This window comes from Boleophthalmus pectinirostris, unplaced genomic scaffold (assembly GCF_026225935.1).
Source record: "Boleophthalmus pectinirostris isolate CB_2022bp ecotype Guang Dong unplaced genomic scaffold, ASM2622593v1 HiC_scaffold_10, whole genome shotgun sequence".
Taxonomy (NCBI): Eukaryota; Metazoa; Chordata; class Actinopteri; order Gobiiformes; family Gobiidae; genus Boleophthalmus; species Boleophthalmus pectinirostris.
In genome coordinates this window covers 22762532-22785436 of record NW_026570971.1, presented here as the reverse complement: position 1 = coordinate 22785436, position 22905 = coordinate 22762532, and the positions used below count along the sequence as shown (strand labels likewise).

The following is a 22905-nucleotide window of genomic DNA, read 5'->3' as shown; positions in this document are numbered from 1 at the left end:
ATTTCACAATTTCTTGTCAATATTCCAATCTTGTTCATTCACATCTTACATTTCAAGTTAATATGCCAGCAAGTTACTATTGTGACACTCATGTTTCACTTTTCTTATTAGAAAGAAAGATCAAATAATTTGGGAAAAATATGTAATTGTGATTTTTCTGACAAACATTGTGATGAGATTTGCGTTGTATGTTTTAACAATAGGATTTTGTTCAAAGTTCAAATTTTAAACACATTGTCCAAGAACAATACAAAAAGACTGAAATAACTCTGCAAAACTTTAGGGAAATAAGACTGAAATAACTATATGAATATGAACTAACAAACTGATAAAAGACACATGCTTGGACAGAACTACACGACAGGGGTTAGCAGTTTTTATGCTGAATAAAATTGCTGTTTTTCATTTGAGAAAATTGACCAAATAGCTGAGGATGGGCCAAGTTCCCATACCACAAGATCTCGTGAGACAAAATTGCTCAACATTGTGCACACGTGACAAAAATTATCTCGTGAGATGTTTTTCCCCCATGTTTTTACATTTGAAATGGACAAAAAAGGGCCAAGTGCTGGAAAGTTACATTTCTTGAGGAGCTATTGTGCCAAAAACAGTGCTACAGTGACAGCAAAAATATTAAATAACATAAATCATAAATAGCGAGGCCAAAATCATGAATTGTATAAAACATTTCCTCCAGTCTTACTCATATGATATTCACTGTGAGTGGCATTAAAGTGCCTGTATCCGTGTTACACATGAACACAGTAAATGATGTGGAGCTGCCCACTGTGCTCCTCTGAGGGGGATGAAAGCAGAAGGTCAGGACAGGCTGAGGTGAGGTTGGCCCTGCTCCCCTGCCCCCACCGAAGCTTTCATCTGATTTATATTTGTGTTTGAGAGCATCTTTCTGCCTTCAAAACCTCTCCTCTGTCTCTAAAGAAGCAGAGATGGGCAATGTTTTAGTATTCTCTCTCTGTAATTTACTGCAATAGGTTGTCCACCCACTCTCCACAAAATAAACAGTCTAAGTGATATGTAGACAAAACACAACACTATGCTCTGGTTCTCTCCTTGTTTTTGTCTCAACTGTGAGTACTAGAAAGTATTAGGACCAATACTACAAAATACACACAAGAATATTATATAGATTTAGGTAAAATAATTCTCTCTCTGAACATCTTTTGTGTATCTCCAACTACATTTAAATGAACACAGACATACCTGGAGTTTTGTTTTGTTTCATTCACACATGTTAAAGATGCAAGAGTTCTTCTCTCACACAGAAATCACTTTGTTCCACCTTGCAATGTCATGTGGTAATACAGGAGGTGCTTCACTGTGTTTTCTAACTCCATGCACCTTCACTAGAATCATCTGGACAATTTCAGCTCCAGAATTGCCAATCTCTCCTGAACAGAAGGTAAAAGGTAGCTGCTAACTATAAAATTACCACTATATTATATCACAAGGTGAAACAGAACATTCTGATACGCGTGAATGAAACAAAACACAAGTGCAGTTATGTTTCAAAAAAGTAACAACATTATAACCAGGCTTAAAGCCCACAAGAGTCTATTTTGTGTAATATAGGATGTTCAATAAACTATATTTTTAATGATTTTTTTCTCTTTCAGTTGGAAAGATGGTTTGGGCTTCTGTGCACTCATTCACCGACACCGTCCTGAACTCATCGACTACGGAAAACTACGCAAGGTCAGTCACTCTCATGTGTAACTGTACAAGACAAAATATCTAAAATCATTTTCAGCATGTTTGGATATAAGTACCAGAAGGGCTAAGTATTTTTAAATAATTGTGTGTACATCTAAAATTTGGTGGAATTGCTACTATAAGAGTTGAGACTGTAGCAGACTGTAGTAGTTTATAAATTCCTTATTTTCAAGTGCCGTGTTTAGTCATTATAATAACAACACAGTCTGTTCGTCTCAGTTATAGTCAGCAGTCTTTTGCCTCCTGCCGAGATAATATCAAACATTTATCAAACGCAAAAGCTGAAGTCTGGTGTTTATGACAAGACCAGTTTTTTGTCTTAAAATAACTGAAAAAGCTTCTTGTTTATGGTTACTTATATTAACATCACAGTGTAGTCATTATGTATTTTATTTAGCTATTTTGTCCATAAATCAATTTCTATTCCTAATCTAAATTCGACCCATAACTGCTAGCCTCGTGAGCTTCATTTGACTGGAGCCAAACGCTCCCTTAATCTTCTTCTTTATACAGTCTATGGTTTATATAGATCTATTAAAACATGACATAACAAATAAAAACATTGGTTTTCTGCATTTTTGTAGGGCATTTCAGCGACATTTCAGTTTTTGTTTTTTTTCCTTGCTGCAGGACGATCCAATGACCAACTTGAACACAGCCTTTGATGTTGCAGAGAAATACCTGGACATCCCCAAAATGTTGGATGCAGAAGGTGAGCATAAAAAGAAAATTAAAATTATCACGTCAAACTCCCTTCCAGAAGCAATTTTGAGAAAATGTGGTGCAGTGAATGTATTTTGTCTAAAGCCGCTGTTTTAGATTCAAAGCATGAACATTGCATTGACTCTCTAATATAATACCTGTGTCCGTGGTAATGGACATGATGTGATTTTAAAACTTTATTGAAATTTAATCAGCCCAGTCGATTTTAAACAGCTGCTGATTGTAGCGTTGAAGTCATATGTTTTTTTATCTGAACTTTAAATCACACAAGTCTACTCTACTCTAATATTACAATGATTAGCACTTACCACAATGAATAAATTTTAGTGCTACAAAACTTAATTTATGAAGGTGCACTATGTAACTTTTCTGGGCTGAGGAATGTTTCGCGGTACAGCATTAATCTATCTTTCTTTATTCAATTACAGGCTTTTCATTGCTAAAAAAAAGAAAAAAGAAAGAAAAAAGTATACCACCATGGAGATGGATCCATTTAAAATAATACCATACTTTGTTAAACACTTTAGGCAATAACAGCAAATGGCAAAGTCTACCAGAAAAGTTACATAGTGCTGCTTTTATCTTCTTTGTCAACCTATTAGGTGTTACAATATTATGGCAGATTTTTTGATAAATGCAAATCTGTTTTAGGTCATTCTGAACTCTCATCTCTAATAATACTGTTTTCCTGTTACATCCGATTGTTTTGAATGAAGCGATTCCCATGGCATTTGTTCCTGTTTGTGCACTGATGTAAGCTTTATTTAACCACTCACATCCCCTCCACCAATTCCCCACCCCTCCCTCTCCCTCCTCTGCCCCTGTGTCCCGTCCACAGACATTGTAGGCACAGCCCGTCCGGATGAGAAAGCCATCATGACCTACGTGTCTAGTTTCTACCACGCCTTCTCCGGGGCCCAGAAGGTATCAAGGATGCAGCGTTACCTCCTTCCCTACCTCCTGCCTCCTTCATTCCTCACTTCCTTCCCTTGTTCTTCCTCCTAATGATCCTTCTCTCTCCTCCAGGAGTCACTGTGTTTTCAGCATGGTTCACCAAATGCATGATGGGAAAGTTGGGAAAGGCAGTGAGCACAAGGGCATTGTCAGTCAATCTGCATTGTAATGAATATTAGTGAGAATTGGCCGAGTTACCTCTCACATTATGGCAAAAGGAGAAATGCAATTTGCCAACTGGACAAAAGTTTTCAACCGAATGAACTTTTGTCCAGTTACCCAAAACTGGAGAAGCAGCTTGGATGAGCTGCAAACATATTCGACCAAATAAACATTTGTCTAGTTGACAAACTGAATTTCTGCTTTTGCCATGGATTCTACCTGGATGACTGAGGGATCGTACACAAAACTCACATTATATTAGTTATGTTTTTTACATTGAGCGAATTGTAATCTGCTTTTTAAATCCTACGCTATTAATGAATTGAATCACAATGCAGTTGTGTGGATTAAAAGCTACTGTAAGTTATCACATAAATATAAACTCCCTGTGGGCTGTTAGTGATTTTACAGAAAACATTAGTGAGTAAAAGTAGTTTTGGTGCATTTGACCTTGTGATTTATGGATAGTTTTTCAATTTCAAACTTGATTTCAGTAATAAAGTCTTGGTACAGATTTCAATAGCCTACCACAATTATTCCGAAAACAGAACAGAATTTTTAACACAAAATATTATCATGTAGTCTTAAAATAGTGCTGATTTAGATCCAGACTATAAAACTAAAGTCCAGATTTGTCTTCTTCATATGAATTTTCTTCAAATTTTAGTACCAATTATCATCTGGATATTGATTTTTCACAACCATTTTGGCTCAAGCTGTTTTACCTTCTCACTCAACATAAACTCCAACCTGGAGCAAGTCCAATCATTAAAGACTTAGTTATCTGCAATGCAAATAAAGCTGAAATAGATGACCTTTATAATGTAGCCCTCTCTTTTAATATGTTGCTTAACTGCACAGGTCTGCTATTGTTTACATTCAAGCTTGACCCAAACGACAGAGTGAAAAGTGGCCCTTCAGTTCGGAGCATTTATTTTAACAGACAAGTGCAGCGGGGGAGTGTTTGTTTTGCGTGCTCCTGATTGACTTTGATAACTGGATGAAGCAGGTTAACTTTGACATATGACAGCATACTAGGCCTGTCACAAAAAACTATTACAAAAGCTGTGTAAAATATTGTAATAGACTGAACTGAACCTATTTTATGACAATTAAATAATAGGCCTGTCATGATAACAGATTCTGAAGTGAGATATATTGCTGAAGTAAATATAGATGATAAATGATAATACTTAAAGCAAAACATAAAGCAGAATTATACCCCCAAAAAGTACCGTATTTTCCGCACTATAGGGTGCTCTGGATTATAAGGCGCACTGTCATTGAATGGCCTATTTTCACAAATAAACTGCACCGGACTTTAAACGAAACAAAATAGTAGGATGGGTCAGTGGGACTTGTTTTTCACTGCGCAGTCGCTGTCTGCTCCGTGCGTGTTTGGGTGCGCTGCGGGTGGTGTGGCTTTGTAGTTTACTGAAGTCGTGCTGGGACACCCGAGTGGATTCGTGTATAGGGCGCTCTGGATTGTGGGGCGCGTAGTCGTTCCGCCCTATGGTGCGGAAAATATGGTACTTTAAATGTATAGTATTGTTACATATTATTGGGCTGCAACAAATAAACAGCAGATTGCAAACACTTAAGTAATCATATTATAATTTTAGTTCATAATTCAACCATCAGTAGCTCAAATCTTATCATATTGCGGAAAAAAATAAGCACAAATTTCCCATTAGTGCAAAGAAAAGGTATGCATGACAAATACTGACCTCCAAAAAATATTGTTCCAACTGTCTTATATATTGAATGATAAGTCGATATAGTAATTATCGTGAACAAAAGGAAGATAATCCAAATAAACCTTCCTTCAACCAACTCTTAATCCAAATTTATTTGCATAACACATTTTATAAACAAGACAGTTTCCAGAGTGCTTCTTAACAATCTTCATAAAACCTAATTGGAATAAATATATGTTAGAAAGAAACTAAAATAGTGATATGTGGTTTGATATATTGGTCAAAACATTGGTATTGACATTGGCCATGAAAAAAACATATCAGTCAGTCTCTAAATAGACCTCAATGGACTTCAGTGTACTTTCAATGAGTCATGGATCTTAATTATTCAGCCCTCAACATCCCTAATGTTCTCATACTATAAATAATAATAGCATATTCCACACGGACCCATCAAAAATACATCTGCCATTGAGTGAGCGATGAGTTTATATAGTAATTACAGTGACAGCCCTCCAGCTCACAGGGTCCTCTGAGACAGTTTGAAGCAGCTGTATTTAGCAATACAAAAAGTGACTGTTTATAAGTGAAAAAGAGCAGAGGAAGAGTCTGATCACTGCTGGAGTTTTGTTTGCGTACTTAAATGAATTGTGATTAGTGTGTTCAGTATGTTTAGATGTAAACAAGTCTTTGTATGCATGAATGTATCAAACATACAAATAAATTATTACCCAAGTTTAAACAAATATTTAGTGAAAAGGCTATTCAAGTCCAACTGCTTACTACAGCTCATTTTAAGATGTTTGCTACAAAAAAAAAAAAAGGCCAAAATTTTCAAATATCTTAGCATAGCATGAGAGAAACTGGTGTTGTATTTGCTGTATCCATAAAATTCACTAGATATTTGCATTTTTAAAAGTATGTACCTTATAATATTTTGATGATCTTGCTGCATGTAGACTGCAGATGCCTTGTGCTCAGTGCTGCCTCCTGTGACTGCGCCCCCTGCTGGCCCTGTTGTCTCTTGCACTCTTTTACCTCTGCCTTGTTTCTCTCTCCTCTCTCTGCTCCTTTGGCTCTTCTCTTGTGCAGATATCATTAGCACGTTGAGGCCCGATGAGAAGGCCGTCATGACCTATGTGTCGTGTTACTACCACGCTTTCTCAGGCAAACAGAAGGTGAGAGCAACAAAGTACTAAATAATAATGAAGTACTTGCAAATTAATCACAAAACAGTCAAGTTATTATGTTGTCATTAGTCTGCTCCTTGAAAATGTTATACTGTATTTTAACATGGCCAGTTTTAAAGCACTTAAAAAAAAAACACTTTAATTAGCCTTAAATTCATAATGAGCAAATAGTTAGATTATTAAGAAAGATTCAGGCTTTGTAACTACTTAACTAAGCGGGTAGGATTACTTAATTAAGCAATTACTAAGCCTGAATCATTCTTTATAAACTTAACTCATTCTTAATGTTAAGGCTAAATAGGTGTTATTATAAAATCTAAATCATGACCAAACAGCCAAACAAGTGCTAGTGTAACCAGAAAATACTATGTTCCACCTTGTGATGTTTTGCTAATAGAGGACGTGCTCCACTGTGTTTTTAAACTCCATTCACTAGAATCATTTGGATAATTTCAGATATGGTATTGCCAATCTATACTGAAATAAAGGTAAACCGTAGCTTTTAACGTGAAAACTACTACTTAAAGACAAGGTGGAACAGCATTTTGAGTTTTGGAAATAGACAGACTGACAATAAAGGATTAGTCCAGCATGTGTGAATGAAACAAAACATATTCTATTTATGTTTTTAATGAGGTAACAACATTATCACATGACCTAATGCTCACAAGAATAAATTGTGTGTTACGCAATGTTGATGCAATGCTTTCGAATAACAGATGAGAAGAGTTTGGATCAAATGGAGTCACCCTGTGGAAAAATGCATGACCTCATACACTGAAACTCATAAAGATAAGATAATTAAATGTACAATTTTGAAATGATCTTATCAACCATCTGCAAATATCCAGTAAGGACCATAAACACTCCTTATACGCAGTAGCAGACAGTTAGTTTTATAGATTTGGCAGAGACACTATAAAAACTGGAGGTGTGGGGGAACAGTTGGTGTCTCCATTTCCCCTGTCAAGAGTGATCCCACAAACACTGTGATTCTTCCTGGATTCTTCTCAAACTGTAAATCCTCAGTTATTCTTAATACTCATAAGATAACCATGAAATTATATTTACTGAATTAAACAAATGTCCTTTAGTCCACTGGTGGTTTAAGAGGAAGAAATTAAATGTGCACTATGTAACTTTTGGTTGGGGGGTTCATCACCTGCTTGTTTCTACGGCTGGAATGTTCCACAGTATGGCATTAAACAGGTAAATTACAGGTGCTTTTATAGTTTAAATATACATAGAAAAACAGGCATTCTGACTGAGCCTGTGAGCTGTTTGGCCTCTCCTCAGATGAGACCTGTATAGAAAGGTTTAATAGCATACTGTGAAACATTTCAGACAAAGCAATAACATCTCTATGGAGACAAGCAGATGACAAACCCTCCACCAGAAAAGTTACACAGTGCACCTTTAACACTGGGCAAATTAATCTGCACATTTTGGTATTTGAAGATATTTTCAAGTTACTTGAGGTTGGCTGACAGGTTGTGTACTAATGGATCTAGTTCAGTGGTCTCTTTTATGACCGCTTTTCAATATCTTCAGACTTGTGTTTACCATTTTAGTTGCAAAATTTTCACCACTAATGCTACCATTGTTTTTATAGCTGTCATTTAAATTTTGTTGGGAGTCTAAGATTAAGCTTTAGGGAGACATTGCATAACACAGCGCAACCGCATATTCCACTCTAATAAAATGTAATTGGTCACAAACTATATTTTTACAGTTCTGTTTTGGACAAATAAATTGATAATGAGGCAAATGCTCCCCGTTATAATTGCACACCATTTAAATGTTTATAATGCACATAAATATATATATATATAAAAAAGTTTACAGTGAAATGTGGTATTTGAACAAGCAACTTTCTATCTGCAATTTCTGTTTATTTCTGAGCTTTTCTGAAACTTTATGCTTTGTTATTCTGAAAACTTTTTAATTCTTCATGTGTTGCCAGTCTACTGATTCGGCCTTGGTTCTGTTTCCTTAATTACACTGTTTATTTCCTCTAGCAGTTCTTGATATAGTGCATCTTATGTGTTTAGATCTAGGAAACACATTGTGGCTGTTGCTATAAATAGTTCAATTGAGAATCTCATCAGAAAACACACCTGAATACAAATAACCTTCTACAAATAAACACAAAACAGGGGTTCTCAAGCTCTGTGTAACAAGTAATAGGCAAGAGAAATATATCAAGCTTAACAAGGAAAAGCAATAACATCTCCAGCGCACTGTTAAATGAGGAAGAGTTTCCAAGTCAAATGTAGAAACCAACTCAGGACAATAGAAGATGCAAACTGTAAGCCAGGTCTAAACTGAGATAAAACTAAATTAAACTGAATTCAAACCTGGATGTAAAACTAGGAATGCACTGATCCAGCCTTTTAAGTTCTGATTTCTGATTTCGATACTATAACTTTAAGTATCTGTTCATGCCGAATATAAATCGATACTAGTGCAGAGATTGAAAACAGGATTTTATTTCCTTGAAACAAAAATAAAATAAGACAAACCTGATCCAAATGTATTATGCAGCTGTTATTTATCTCAAGTAACAACAGAACAAGTAAATAAAATCAATACCAATTCTGGATTGTAAAAGCTTATAGAAACACTGGCAATTGTACGTGCACCTTCGTTTGAGAACCTGGCATTTGTAGTGTTTGTATTTCTTGTGCTAGCTGCATACTTTATACTCTGCTTTTTAAGGAAAGCACATAAATCCAAAATAGTCATATATTTGGTGTGGGTGACTCACGGCTAAGGTCTAAAAATAGCCCCGTTTCATATGTTTCTTATTTTTGTGGATGTGCCGCAGGCGGAGACAGCAGCCAACAGGATCTGCAAAGTGCTGGCCGTGAACCAGGAGAACGAGCAGCTCATGGAGGACTATGAGAAACTGGCCAGTGATGTGAGCACAACTCCCATGTTCCTATAACTGTCCCCTGTACCCATCTGCCCCACTCTCTGCTCCTGTCACCACTGCCCCTGTGCTCTTTAAGGCTATATAGGCCGTAGTAGGTTTCATTGGCCAATAGAAAAATAATATTACATTTAAATAGAGTGAAGCTTATGTTGACTTAATCAGTTAATGAGTGTAACTTTATTTGTTAAGATACAATAACAATAGAATAGCTCAAACAAAGATATCAGTTCATCTTAACAGGAGGAATCGTCAGGTAGTTTCAGGGCAGTTTGAGGCGAGTAACAGCCCTCAGGACAAAAGTGTCCAGACACTGTATTCTGTGAAAATTAGAATGACTTTAATTTGATATGAGCTGTCTACAGTACACTCTCACGATTATTGCCAAGCCAACAGAAAGCAGTTTACTAGGAAGCGATCACTTGGATAGAAATAATTGCTTTATTACATTATTGACAAATAATACAGTCTAATATATCTTATCACTTGCAATGCCCCATGGAAAAAGATGACAAAATGTATTTATTCAGTGTCAACAACTGCAGGCCATAAACTATAAATCATTACAAAGTCAACTCCTTGAAAATAAGTTAATTATTTGTAAACTATATTAGTCACCAAATAATTAACAATACCAAATTATTATGTTAACCCGAGTAATTACCAAAATTACCCCAATCACCGTAATTATGAATGACTTCTACAATCATGATACTGATGTTATATTTTATGTTGCTGTTGTTTCCTACACTTTCAACACAAATTCTTTTCCAAAATCTCCCTTTTTCACAATTTCTCCATTTATTTGCATGTCTCCTCTGTCTCTCCTCACCCATTTCACCTCATCACCCCCTCTTAACCCTCACTCCTCACTGCACCAACACAAAAACAAAACACAAAAACACTGTAGTTGTTGGAGTGGATTCGCCACACCATCCCGTGGCTGGAAAACCGAACGCCGGAGAACACCATGCAGGCAATGCAGCAGAAACTAGAGGACTTCAGGGACTACAGACGTCTCCACAAACCCCCCAAAGTCCAAGAGAAGTGCCAACTGGAGATCAGCTTCAACACGCTACAGACCAAACTCAGACTCAGCAACCGGCCCGCGTTCATGCCGTCCGAGGGCAAGATGGTGTCCGTAAGTTAAAGATTTTGAAATGTTTTGAGTGTATAAAATCCCACTTTATTTCTGTGCTGCACATGTGAAGATAACATTAAAAACAACAGTAGCTCAGAAGAAGTTAAAGTAGCTCAGTTTGTAGAGTGTTTGCCCACTGATCCGAAAGTTGGCGGTTTGACTCCCACTGCTGATATAAGTATCATTGGTTGAACAGGTCAGATCCCACAGGTTGGCTGGTGTGATTCCAGCTCTCTCGGATGAAATCTGTCATTGTGTCCTTGGACAAGACACTTAACCAACCTCACCCCTAGTGTCTGTGTACACTGGTGTATGAATGTGTGGATGAGTGGTCCCTTGATGTAAAGTACCTTGAAGGTGGTATATAAAAATGTGACCATTTACCAAAAACAACAAAGTGTAAAAATGCTCAATTTAATCTGGCCAGTCCTAAAAAAAGTCAAATAAAAGCAAAGCCATAACATAGCAATAAATACATTTACAAAATAATCATAATAATTAAGTAATTAAAAATACAGAGGACCACACAAGCGTTAAAAACCAGAGAATAAAAGTGGGTCTGAAGACTTAAAATACTCCACTGTGAGGCGTATACTTTATGGGCAAGAAAGGGGAATAATCAAATCCCATAATAAGTCTCATATTGTGTATGTTAACATGCAATATTATCCAAGGGCTTAGAAAGATCCTCGGAGGCATTAGAAAAAGAAGAAGGCCAATTTTCCAGTCTAGTAAAGAGGAAGGACATGCTATTTATATGAATAATAAACACTGATTATGTATTACCTGAACATTAAAACAATGTTAATCCAAGGTGGAAACTGGACATGAAACTAAATGGAATAGGCTAGTATGGACAAAGTTCCAAGTGCCCATATTATGCTTTTTCTGTTCTATGCTATAATGTTTTCTCATCAAAAATATACCTAGAGTTGTGTTTTTCCATTAACACATTCAAGTTTAACCAACAAACCCTGCATATTTAAGTTGAGTTCTTCTCTCAAACAGAAAACACTCTGCTCCACCTTGTGATGTCATTTGGTAATACAAGAAGTGCTCCATTGTATTTTTAAACTTCATACACCTTCATAAGAATAATTTGGATGATTTCAGTCCTGGAATTGCCAGTCTCTCATGAATTAAAGGTAAAAGGTAGATGTTGACCTGAAAGCTACTGCTACTGATATTACAAGATGGAACAGAGCAGGGGTGTCAAACTCATTTTGGTTCGGGGGCCGTATCCAACCTACTTTGATCCCAAAGGGGCCGGATCAGAAAACTCATGGCATATAAACCCCAAAAATAACAATAAGTTCAAATATTTGTGCAGAGAAACACAAATCTATTACAGAAATCTTTTTAAATTGATGAACTCTTTCTTTTACAAAATATTATAATATTATGAACAACCTGAAACTTTAAGAAAAATACAATTTCAACACAATATTTTAACATGAACTTGTTTGCAAATAGGAATAAGTCAATTTTTCTTGTAAAATCCTGCACTTGGCTCCACTTTTCTCATGTTTGACATTTTGTTGATGAGGGTGTCACGGTCAACAGTCAAAACGATTGTCCTTTAAGAGCGTTTGGAAAAAGACAAGTCTTCATTTGTGCTACTCTTGTGGGAGGGGCCACGTACAGAGACGCTGGAGACGCTGCTGTGATAAACACCGCAGAAAATTACCAATATTTTAATAGAAAATATAATTAAAATATTTTAGTAGAAAATCAGCCGAGGGCCAGATTAAAGGTGTTGGAGGGCCGAATCTGGCCCCCGGGCCTTATGTTTGACACCTGTGGAACAGAGTATTCTTAGCTTTGGACAGATGCAGACAAATCTGTGCATCATTCATTCATTCGTTTTTCAATATAAAACCGAAAATAAGAAAATGAAAAAACAACTGTTTTCTTCATTATTTGTCTCCAAAACCAAAATGAAAAAACAGGTAACGATTTGTTTTTTCAGTTTTCGATTTTGTGTGAATAATGGGGAAAAAAAACGGATAACAACCATATCCCGTTAACGTGACTTAAACTGCGATGTCGGACTGAACCAGGACTGAACCAGGACTAAAACAGGACTAAAACAGGTCTGGAACCATACAGGAACCAGACCGGGACCAGACCAGGACTGAGGCCAGGACCAGACCGTGACTGAGACCAGGACCAGACCGTGACTGAGACCGTGACTGAGACCGGGACTGAGACCGGGACTGAGACCGGGACTGAGACTGGGACCAGACCAGGACTGAAAACAGTTTAGTCCTGGTTTAGTCCTGGTTCAGTCCAGCATCTCAGTTTAAGTCATGTAAACGGGAAACGGTCGTTATCTGTTTTTTGCCCATTTTTCATTAAAACACAAAATCGAAAACTTTAAAACATGTCACACCAAGATGCCTATATTTGTAATGCTTCCCATCTGAAATATCAAACTGGTGAAATTTTCATCTTCCTTTTCCTCAAGGACAAAGACATCCCCATCCATCCCCTATTGAATTTAAAAATCCCATTTATTTCAAGGACAATCACCTCGCCGCTGTTTAATTCCGTAACCATGGAGACCCCCCATCTTTAAATGATCAGAGCGTGAAGAAGCGTGTTTCAGACATTTTTATTCATTCATGAGGGTTTGAACCGTCTCTGAAGTGTTGTCATTTACCGTGGGCAGGATATCAACAACGCCTGGTCCAACCTGGAGGGGGCGGAGAAGGGCTACGAGGAGTGGCTCCTCAACGATATCCGCAGACTGGAGAGGCTCGAACACCTCGCCCAGAAGTTTAGGCAAAAAGCAAGCATTCACGAAGCATGGACTGAAGGTAATATAAACACACACACACACACACACACACACCCTAAACTATATTTTATTTTTACTTGTACATATACATTTATATAATTTTGCCTCATTTGACATCAGTCTTTTGCTATTTCTGCTACTTATTTAGAATTTACTATACCAATTCTCTTTGTTATTAAATTATGCTGTGAGCTACTGTGTCCAAATAATTTCCCTTATGAATCAATAAAGTTTGTCTTAGTCTAAGTCTAACACAACATACAATTCCTCACAGCTTTAGAAATCAAATGGCTACTTACCGAAATTACTGTGATGGGAAGAATACTTTTACATGGAGTTGCATTTAAATCATAGTTTCAAAAAGGAACATAGATCTATCAGCAGCTTTATGTTTGTTTCAGTGTTGTTTAAGCATTTCCTATCACTTGGAGAAGTTTAAATCACACTTGCATGCATCACAAGAGCTGTGTTTTTATTTTTGCCACTAATACTGTGCAGTTTGAATATTAAATCATGCAATGAAGTATTGCAATGTGTTCCTTTGATTTGTACTGGAATGCAGTTACTCCAAATTAATATTCAGAAACACGTATTCTTGGTACATGTATTTGGTAACTTCCCAGCACTATCTATAAATAAAGTCAACACAAGAATTAAAAGGTGCACCATGTAACCTTGCCACCAGAAAATTTACTTCCTTTAAACTTTACTTGTACTTCTCTTTTCTTGTAGATGTACAGTATTCAAGGAGCTAATTGCTTATTAGATTTTGCTAAATTTGAGCTTCCCATTATACATGTTTACTTTCAAATAATCCTTCTTATCAATATTCAAAATTTAAAGTTGGAAGCCAAACTACTAGCCAAACACTATCTTCCCAGTGCTCACCATTTGTAAGGATTTCTTATCATTTACCATTAATTACACAACCAATTTGCTTTGTTGCCAAAATTGGATCACCTCCTGTATCTCAGTGCCTCTAACTGTTTAACACTTTAACACATTTTATCAATGTATTTACGAATATGCATTTACTGCAACATTTTACTCTTTTAAATGTCTTTTAACTCTGACCCTCTTTTGTATGTGTTGTGTGAACAGAGTGCACTGCAAATAAAGTATCTATCTATCTATCTATCTATCTATCTATCTATCTATCTATCTATCTATCAGTCTGTCTGTCTATCTGTCTGTCTGTCTGTCTGTCTGTCTATGTCATTAACTGACCATTGAGTCTGATTAAGATACGAAACATGTCTATCGTTAGGGTCCAGTGCACTTATCCCTTGTCTCTGTGCAGGTAAAGAGGAGATGCTGCAGAAGAAGGACTTTGAGACGGCCTCTCTGTCGGAGATCAAGGCTCTGCTAAAGAAGCACGAGGCGTTTGAGAGCGACCTGGCGGCGCATCAGGACAGAGTGGAGCAGATTGCAGCCATCGCACAGGAGCTCAAGTAAGAGACAAACTATGGACTTAAGTTTAGTAACTTTGTAAAATAATACAGTAATAGCACTCTGAAACAAACTGGGATAGACAGATGCTACCTTTTCCGTGCAAATGTTTAGACTTAAGTACAGTATGGCAGACCCTCCACCTTTAAGTGATTATTTATTGTCAGTGCGCAGACAGTTTATAGACAGATCATAGCACGCTTACCCTCATCTTACTGACTTGGCTGTACATCCCTGCCATGATCTGAATTCAAATACAGTGAATACAACAGTCATTTACTGCTTTATTTTTGTTTATTTTTGTGGTTCTGGTTTCCATTTTTCCATTTATTCAGGGGTCACCTTTGCTAATGCCATTAATTTAACCAAACCCCAATGGATAAACACAATTACAGACTAGAAAAAACACATTTGGATAATACATGCTGTTTTTGGTTAACCATAATGATGTAATACTAATAATTTTGCCTGTTTGTATGAAGTGAGTTGGACTACTACGATTCCCCAAGTGTGAATGCACGCTGTCAGAAGATCTGTGACCAGTGGGATGCTCTGGGGAACCTGACTCAGAAACGCAACGAGGCTCTGCAGGTGCGACCAGGATACTGCTGTATCCACAGATCTCAGGAGGATGAGAAACTAGGACCGTTGCCATAGCAATGAATATTTTAAAGGGGCATTTCGGAATTTTGGACATAGGGCCTCATTTCTTAGTGAGCCAGAGTACTGTAGATATGTGAAGACTTTTTGAAATAATCCATCCAGTCCTTGTATTTGCAGAGGTCGCTGGTGCAAGGCTAGCGCAAGTCAATGGCCACTGTTAGCCTGCCACTAAAAACAGTCTTACCCACTCCACAAAGAATCTGAGGCAAATCTATTATTATACCAGACTGTCGACATAAATGTCTGTGTCGATAGAAAAATTTTAGAAGTAAAACCAACCTTGCATTTGAAGGATTTATGTCTGAACAGCAACAGGGAGTTGTACTTCCTGATAGAAAGTTCGGCAGCGGCGGACTGATATCACGTAGCACCAACTGGCTCTGTAACCCCCAATTCACACCAAAGCGCAACGGCGCGTAAGCGCAGCAGCACAGCACACGAGCAGCAGACACGCTGCTTTACAACTCCATTTTAACCGGTCTGACAGTGTACACCGACAGTGTCATACGCGCGTCCAACGAGTGTCTGACGCTGACGCGCTGCTCGAGATAGGTTGGAGTTCTAATTTTGCAGCATCAACGGCGCGTCTCCAAGGTTTTTAGCAGGGGAAAGACAGGAAATAAACATGCGGTGTCAAAATAAACTTCCGATGCCCTTTCAAAATAATTTAAACAAAGTCAAGACAGCGAAGTAAACAACACGCACGTGATTTACAATGTCAGACACCAATTCTACCAGGACTCAGGACTAACCCAGGACTAACCCAGGACTAAACCAGAACTAAACCAGAACCAGGACTCACTGTCGAAATGTGCTCGAAGGTCCTTCCGTGTAGCCCCGAGTGTCCGCGGGCAAAAGGACCGGTACAGAGCTTGGAGAAGAGGTACGTGCAGCCGTCGCGCTTTTCGGACACCTGCTCCGTGAGGCTCAGGGTTCGCTATCTCTCTCTCTCTCCAGGATCAGACCTGGTTTAGACCTGATTTAGTCCGGGTTTAGTCATGGTTTAGACCTGGTTTAGACCTGGTTTAGACCTGAATTAGTCCTGACCCACCCTTAAAATTCCAGAACGTTAAAACTCGCCCGTTTCAGCGACTATTTTCCCTTATCCATCGGTGCAGGATTCAGTATCTACATATAAACGTATAGGCCTTATTACCTGGACGGATATTTTAATCGTGCTCATAATGTATGTTAATTATATTTAAACCTCATTAAACGCAAATGCGTTGCAGTTTTACACTTAATTCACAATACACTTAATACACATTCTAACTTAATACACTTTAACATAAAATAAATGATAAAAAGCAAGTACAAAATGTGATGTCTGAAAACAGTGAGAAGATGTGCAGGCTGCGTAGCAGGAGCGTCTCTGACGCTCTGGTGTAAATTGAAACTTTGAAATTTACGCGTACGCACAGCTCTGCCTACGTTAAGCGCTGCTGCAACTCCTGGTGTGAATTCGGGGTAATAGTTTGTTTAAAGCACAGGAAGAAGCTTGTTCCAGTTATGGCCACGTTCACATCATCACAACTAACTAGAGCAGAGTAAAATTCCACTGCTGCTGAGAAAATAGTCTCTCAAAGTGCGACAATTCATGCGATACAAGGTTAGTTTTACCTCTAAAATAATTCTATTGCCACAGACATTTACATCGACAGTCTGGTGTAATAATAGTTTTGCTTTGGGTGTTTTGTGGAGTGGGTAAGACTGTTTTTAGTGGCAGGCTAACAGTGGCCATTGACTTGCGGTAGCCTAGCATCAACAACCACTCCAAATACAAGGATTGGGTGGATTATTTCAAAAAGTGTCTCTACATATCTACAGTATTTTGGCTCACTAGGAAATGAGGCTCTATGTCCAAAATTCTGAACTGTCCCTTTAAAACAAAAATGGGAAAAAGTCCTCAAAGTGTTGCATGTAACAGGAAGCTGAAACCCACTCTAATGCTGCACACAGAAGGGCAATGGGCTTCTGAGTTACTGAAATTGAGCACTGTCTCCATAGTGATTGACAATTCAAAACAAAATATTCTAGTTTAAGAATAGTGAAAAGTACTCAAAATGGTGCCTGCAAAAGTCAAACTGAAGCCTATGAAAATACTGAAGTGCAGCTAATATTTTGAAAAAAACCAAGGGACTTGTAATTCATGTGTGTGCCTAAATTATGGATGAATTGATCAACATTTATTTATAGAGCACTTTGCCATGTTCAAGGTGACCAAAGTGCTTTCTAATAAAATCAAAACAATAAAAAGAGCATACAACTGGATTTCCTTGCTTGTTGGAAAACCTTGTTTTTACATTTAGAATAAACTAAACACTTTTATTTCAGCACTATTTTATTTGAGGCATGAAAATATTCTGCTAGTAAACACAGCACTAGTAAATGAAATACATCTGTCCAGTATACTTGTAAATATATCCAATTATAATAGCTATAGTCATAGTCTTACTGCAAACATTTGGTGAGACATTCCTTATTTCTAACAATTGACCACATATTGCCTATAAACATATCTTATACCAAATTAAACCCTCAACACACATGTACATTAAACCCTGTGTTTGTATTGACTTCGTGACATATTGTGTGTTTTTGCAGAGAACGGAGAAACTGCTGGAGACCATTGACCAGCTGTACCTGGAGTTTGCCAAAAGAGCGGCTCCTTTCAACAACTGGTTGGAGGGCGCCATGGAGGACCTCCAGGACACCTTTATAGTGCACACCATCGAGGAGATCAAGGTGGGCGAAACAAGTGCACCTTTAGAACATGGTGCAGGGAACATATGGGGTCCAGTTTGACCTTCAGCAGTATCACATAATTTGTTTTTCACTTGTTGATACAAAATATAAAAAGGCCCATGTGCTGGTTTAACCCTGGTTGAGCTGATGTTTTGTATGCTCTGAAAGGCAAATACAGTATTTTCTTTAAAAAAAAATTGTGTCCACTCACATCAATACTGAGACTAAACCTGTAACTTAACCTGGTCTATTACAGTACTCTACATACTTTTAATTTTAATTTTAATTTCTTCTTAATTGAGATCAAACCAGGACCAAACCTTAACAATGCAGACTCAGGGTCCCTAGAAGTAGATTTTAAATGTTTAAAATTAAATGTGACTTTTTCCGAAACTTGTGAAACTTTTTCTTTGCCAGACACTTTATTATAAAAACGTCACCTGCCCTATTGGTTGTAGTTGCTAATGTAAACAACACAAGACTCAACATAGTCCAGTAAGAAACATGCATTATCTCCCCAAAGTATCAGTATTAGGTTCATAGAATATTACTCTTGCCTGTTATAAGTCTGTGAAAATTCATGGAAAATCCGTTAATATAACCAGTATGGAGCAGACTCTTCCAGTATGGAGCAGACTCTTCCAGTATTTCCTCTGACTATGTTGCGTGATCTTACAAAATACAATAATATGCGTTAATTAAACTTTGGATAATGTACCTAAGTCTTATTTTTACAACACTTATAATAACATCAGTATTGTTTTATTTTGCAGGGACTAAGCACAGCCCATGACCAGTTTAAGGCCACACTTCCAGAGGCGGACAAAGAACGAAATGCCATTTTGGGAATCCACAACGAGATTGCTAAGATCGTCCAGACCTACCACGTCAACATCGCTGGGACCAACCCCTACACCACCATCAACCCTCAGGAGATCAACTTCAAATGGGACAAGGTAACACAATGAAGCATAATAATGTTATAATATAATAATGTTGATAATAAGATAACTCACTTGAGAAAATTCTGTAAAATCATTTATTTACAAATATACAATGCCTGTATACTGTGTTGTCAACTTAAAGGTGCACTGTGTGACTTTTTGGTTGGGGGTCCGTTGCCTGCTTTTTTCTATGGATATGTCATTGCTCTGCCTGGAATGTTCCACACAGTATTACATTAAACAGCTCTATCTTACATTTATTCAATTACATGTGGTAACAAGAATACCTAGAAAAACAGGCATTCTGACTGTGAGCGAGGCTGCCTCTCCATAGATGTGACCAGTAACTTACACTGGTTTAGTCTCTGTAAAGATAGATAGTTTTATTGCCACAGTGTGAAACATTCCAGACAAAGTAAAGACATCTCCATGGAGAAAAGCATTTGATGAACTGTCCACCGGAAACGTTACACAGTAAACTTGATGATGAAATGAAAAATGTATTCTGACACTTTAAATGGAAGTTTATTAGACATGTCACTTATAGATTGTCCCAAATCACCTTCAATTTCACCTCAAGTTAATAGCTTTTTGCCAGTCACTTTTATGGATATAACTCTGGTAATTTCGAAGTTTATTGCTCAAATGTAAAATCATTTCATATAGATACTGCATTGACCCTTAACTTCTGTTTAACAGCTTGTCCATTATCTAGAAAGTTTTTGAGGAGGCATTTCAGGTCACAAAAGTCTCTGGGCCTCATTATAACTCAAACTTTTCTTCACAATGACTTTTGAATGGCGTGTTCAGTACTTTGCCTGATTGTGTGGTGCCCTGGTCCTGACAGGTCAAACAGCTGGTGCCACAGAGAGACCAGGCCCTGATTGAGGAACACACTCGTCAACAGAACAACGAAAGGCTGCGTTTACAGTTTGCCAACCAGGCCAACGTCATAGGGCCCTGGATCCAGACCAAGATGGGGGTGAGTTTAAAGAGATTGTCAATTTACATAATTTAAAAGATTTTCAAATGAAGATTGAACTCTATCAACTGGACAAAGTTGTGTCTCACTGAGTCCAACAAGTCCAAAGTGGAGAAATATTTTCAGGCTTACAAACTTTTGTTCAACTAATAGAATTAAATGTTCTTTTGCAATGGAATGCACCTGCGCGACAGACATCTTAGAATAAGATTTTACTGTAAAGTTTTTGTGTTTTCTCCAAATAATATGCACAAATATTTACAAATTTATCTCCATATAAGTAATATTTCCCTTGACTATCTTTTGATATTAATAGTTTAGGGCTGCAGTATTTATCGCTATAGAATTGAAATTGCAATTTGAAAAGTCATAATTTACAAAAGCATACAAAAAGGTGATTCTTGGGATAGTTTAGCAGCAGTTCTATTTCATGTGGACATTCCTGTAGAGAATCATACAAAAAATGTTGTAAAAATTTAAATATTTTAGTTATTGCTCAACCCTTATTTCATTGTGTGTAGGAGATTGGCCGTATCTCTATTGAAATGCATGGTACCCTGGAGGACCAGCTCACAAACCTGCGTCAGTACGAGAAGAGCATCGTGAACTACAAACCAAAGATCGACCAGTTAGAAGGAGACCACCAGCTCATCCAGGAGGCCCTCATCTTTGACAACAAGCACACCAAGTACACCATGGAGGTATGACAGTTATTGAATACCGTTTAATTCAAGTCTTCAATGTACTTAATTATTGTCTCAGCAATTAAAGAAGAATTTTTATATACTTCAATACTGACAGATACATTAACTCACATGGGGCTCCCCTAATAATAATTGACTCTAAAATAATTGACTGGCCCCAGACCTCACTTTGGGAACCACATCATTAACATATTTTTTGTTGACCTCTGGTTGTCCAGACTGGACTTGATTCTTTAGTTTCTAGCATGTTATAACCTAATAATGTGGTATGGTATTCAATTTTCAAAACTGGTGAAAAGACAGGACACTGACAGGCCTATATTTAGCATAGCAGGGCAACTCGAAGTACTATTGACATCATATGCAGTGATAGTCTTTCCCTGCAGGCAGTGTGTGAAGTTTCATCCTAACTCCTCTTCCTCCTGCCTCTCTGCAGCACATCCGTGTGGGCTGGGAGCAGCTCCTCACCACCGTCGCCAGAACCATCAACGAGATCGAGAACCAGATCCTGACGCGAGACGCTAAAGGCATCAGCCAAGAGCAGCTCAACGAGTTCAGAGCCTCCTTCAACCACTTCGACAGGGTCAGTACAATAAACACACTGCTACGTATACTAGTATACTGTTTAAATACACTACACACTACCTCAGCAGATTAGAGTGACAAAACTGGACTACCCTTAAACATCAATTTTTCTTACAATCAGAGAAAAATCTGGTTGGGTGGTATGGCAAAACAGAATCAAGTTTTGTAATTAAATTATTTTTCTTATCAAAACCAAATTAAAATGTCTTATTTTTCATGAGTGAGACTTTTAGGTTAGTTCAGATGGATTTTAACACAAAACAAACATGCAACTACGTACATACAGAATTTTCTGTAGACATGCCAATTGAATCTCAGTTTGATTAAAATGTACTTCGTACTCCTAAATTTGTACTTTAAATGGTGCAGTTTAAAATACATACACTTTATCATGCACTTTAATATGAATGTAATGATTGACAATATGCTCATGCTTTATAATATTCTGTCATATGTAAATTTGTAACTAATACTGTTGGCACACTGGTCAGATGCTAAAACTGCATTTCATTGCACTGTACGTGTACAAGTGCAATGTTAATAAACTGAATGTGAATCTGACCTGAATCTGAAAATGCACTTAATTTCATAATTACAGAGAAAAGCAACATTGACAAGAAATTTTAAACTTAAAAACAGTCAATTGTTCCTTTTTGTTATTCATTCTTTCATAAGTTCAAAACCTTAATGTAACGTAAACACAAAATAGGATGAATCTACAGAAATAAGCCTATAATTTCCTGCAAAGATTGTAAAATTGTTTCTGTGTTATCAGTAATATAACAGAAAACACAACAGTAGCCCGACAAAACCTAAAGAGGAAGTCTAATATTGTGTTAGCGTTTATAGCTGCAGATGTTATTATTATAGAGCAGTGTTTCCATTGATGGTGTGGCTGGACCCTCTGGCCTCAATCCTGCCCCAGTCCTACAACACCAAGTATGGATGAGTTTTTTTATATAAAGCCCCCCTCCTGAGTACCACGCTTCACTGCTGCTTCCCTGTGCCGAGGTTGACCTATCGTTAATCAATACCCCCGGCTCACAGGAGGGGGCAGTAGACACCGGCACACCCTTGTTTCATATTTGATGAAGATTAAGCTTGCGGCTTAAGGGCATGTCCTGACTGGCATTTCAAAACAGCAGAGGGTCCATAATAAACTGTCAGTCAATAGAGAAGTCCTCCAATTGATTTTAAAGTGACAAAATGCGTAAAACGTAATATATCTGTTGTTAGAATTTTCTAATATTTGCAAAGATAACTAAATATCTTTGCAATGATCACAGCCTCAGTGGATTTGGTTTGGTTTTGTGCTATTCATTTTAGTAGTTACAGTCATAGCAGTGATAGTAGTAGTAGTTGTTGTAGCACTAGTAGCATGACCACAAACACTAGTGTATTTAAATTAAAAGTGTTCAAATTGTTTTGGTTTTTGCACAGGACCTTTTCATAGGTTTGATTGAGGAACTTTAGTAACCAAATTAACATAGCACTGCATTTACT

General features: G+C 37.5%; 1 protein-coding gene across 3 annotated transcripts in view; it reads left to right on the top strand.

Annotated features, from left to right (window-relative positions):
- Window positions 1-22905, top strand: part of actn1 (actinin, alpha 1) — a 73562-nt gene that overhangs the window by 47172 nt on the left and 3485 nt on the right. For all 3 annotated transcript variants that reach the window (XM_020921945.2, XM_055154355.1, XM_020921944.2), the window contains exons 6-18: window positions 1635-1713; window positions 2362-2443; window positions 3293-3378; window positions 9285-9377; window positions 10300-10530; window positions 13202-13349; window positions 14631-14781; window positions 15262-15370; window positions 18047-18187; window positions 18961-19143; window positions 19979-20113; window positions 20635-20814; window positions 21254-21400. In XM_020921945.2, the coding sequence (XP_020777604.1) occupies window positions 1635-1713; window positions 2362-2443; window positions 3293-3378; window positions 9285-9377; window positions 10300-10530; window positions 13202-13349; window positions 14631-14781; window positions 15262-15370; window positions 18047-18187; window positions 18961-19143; window positions 19979-20113; window positions 20635-20814; window positions 21254-21400 (1765 nt within the window). The remainder of the gene's footprint in view (window positions 1-1634; window positions 1714-2361; window positions 2444-3292; window positions 3379-9284; window positions 9378-10299; window positions 10531-13201; window positions 13350-14630; window positions 14782-15261; window positions 15371-18046; window positions 18188-18960; window positions 19144-19978; window positions 20114-20634; window positions 20815-21253; window positions 21401-22905) is intronic.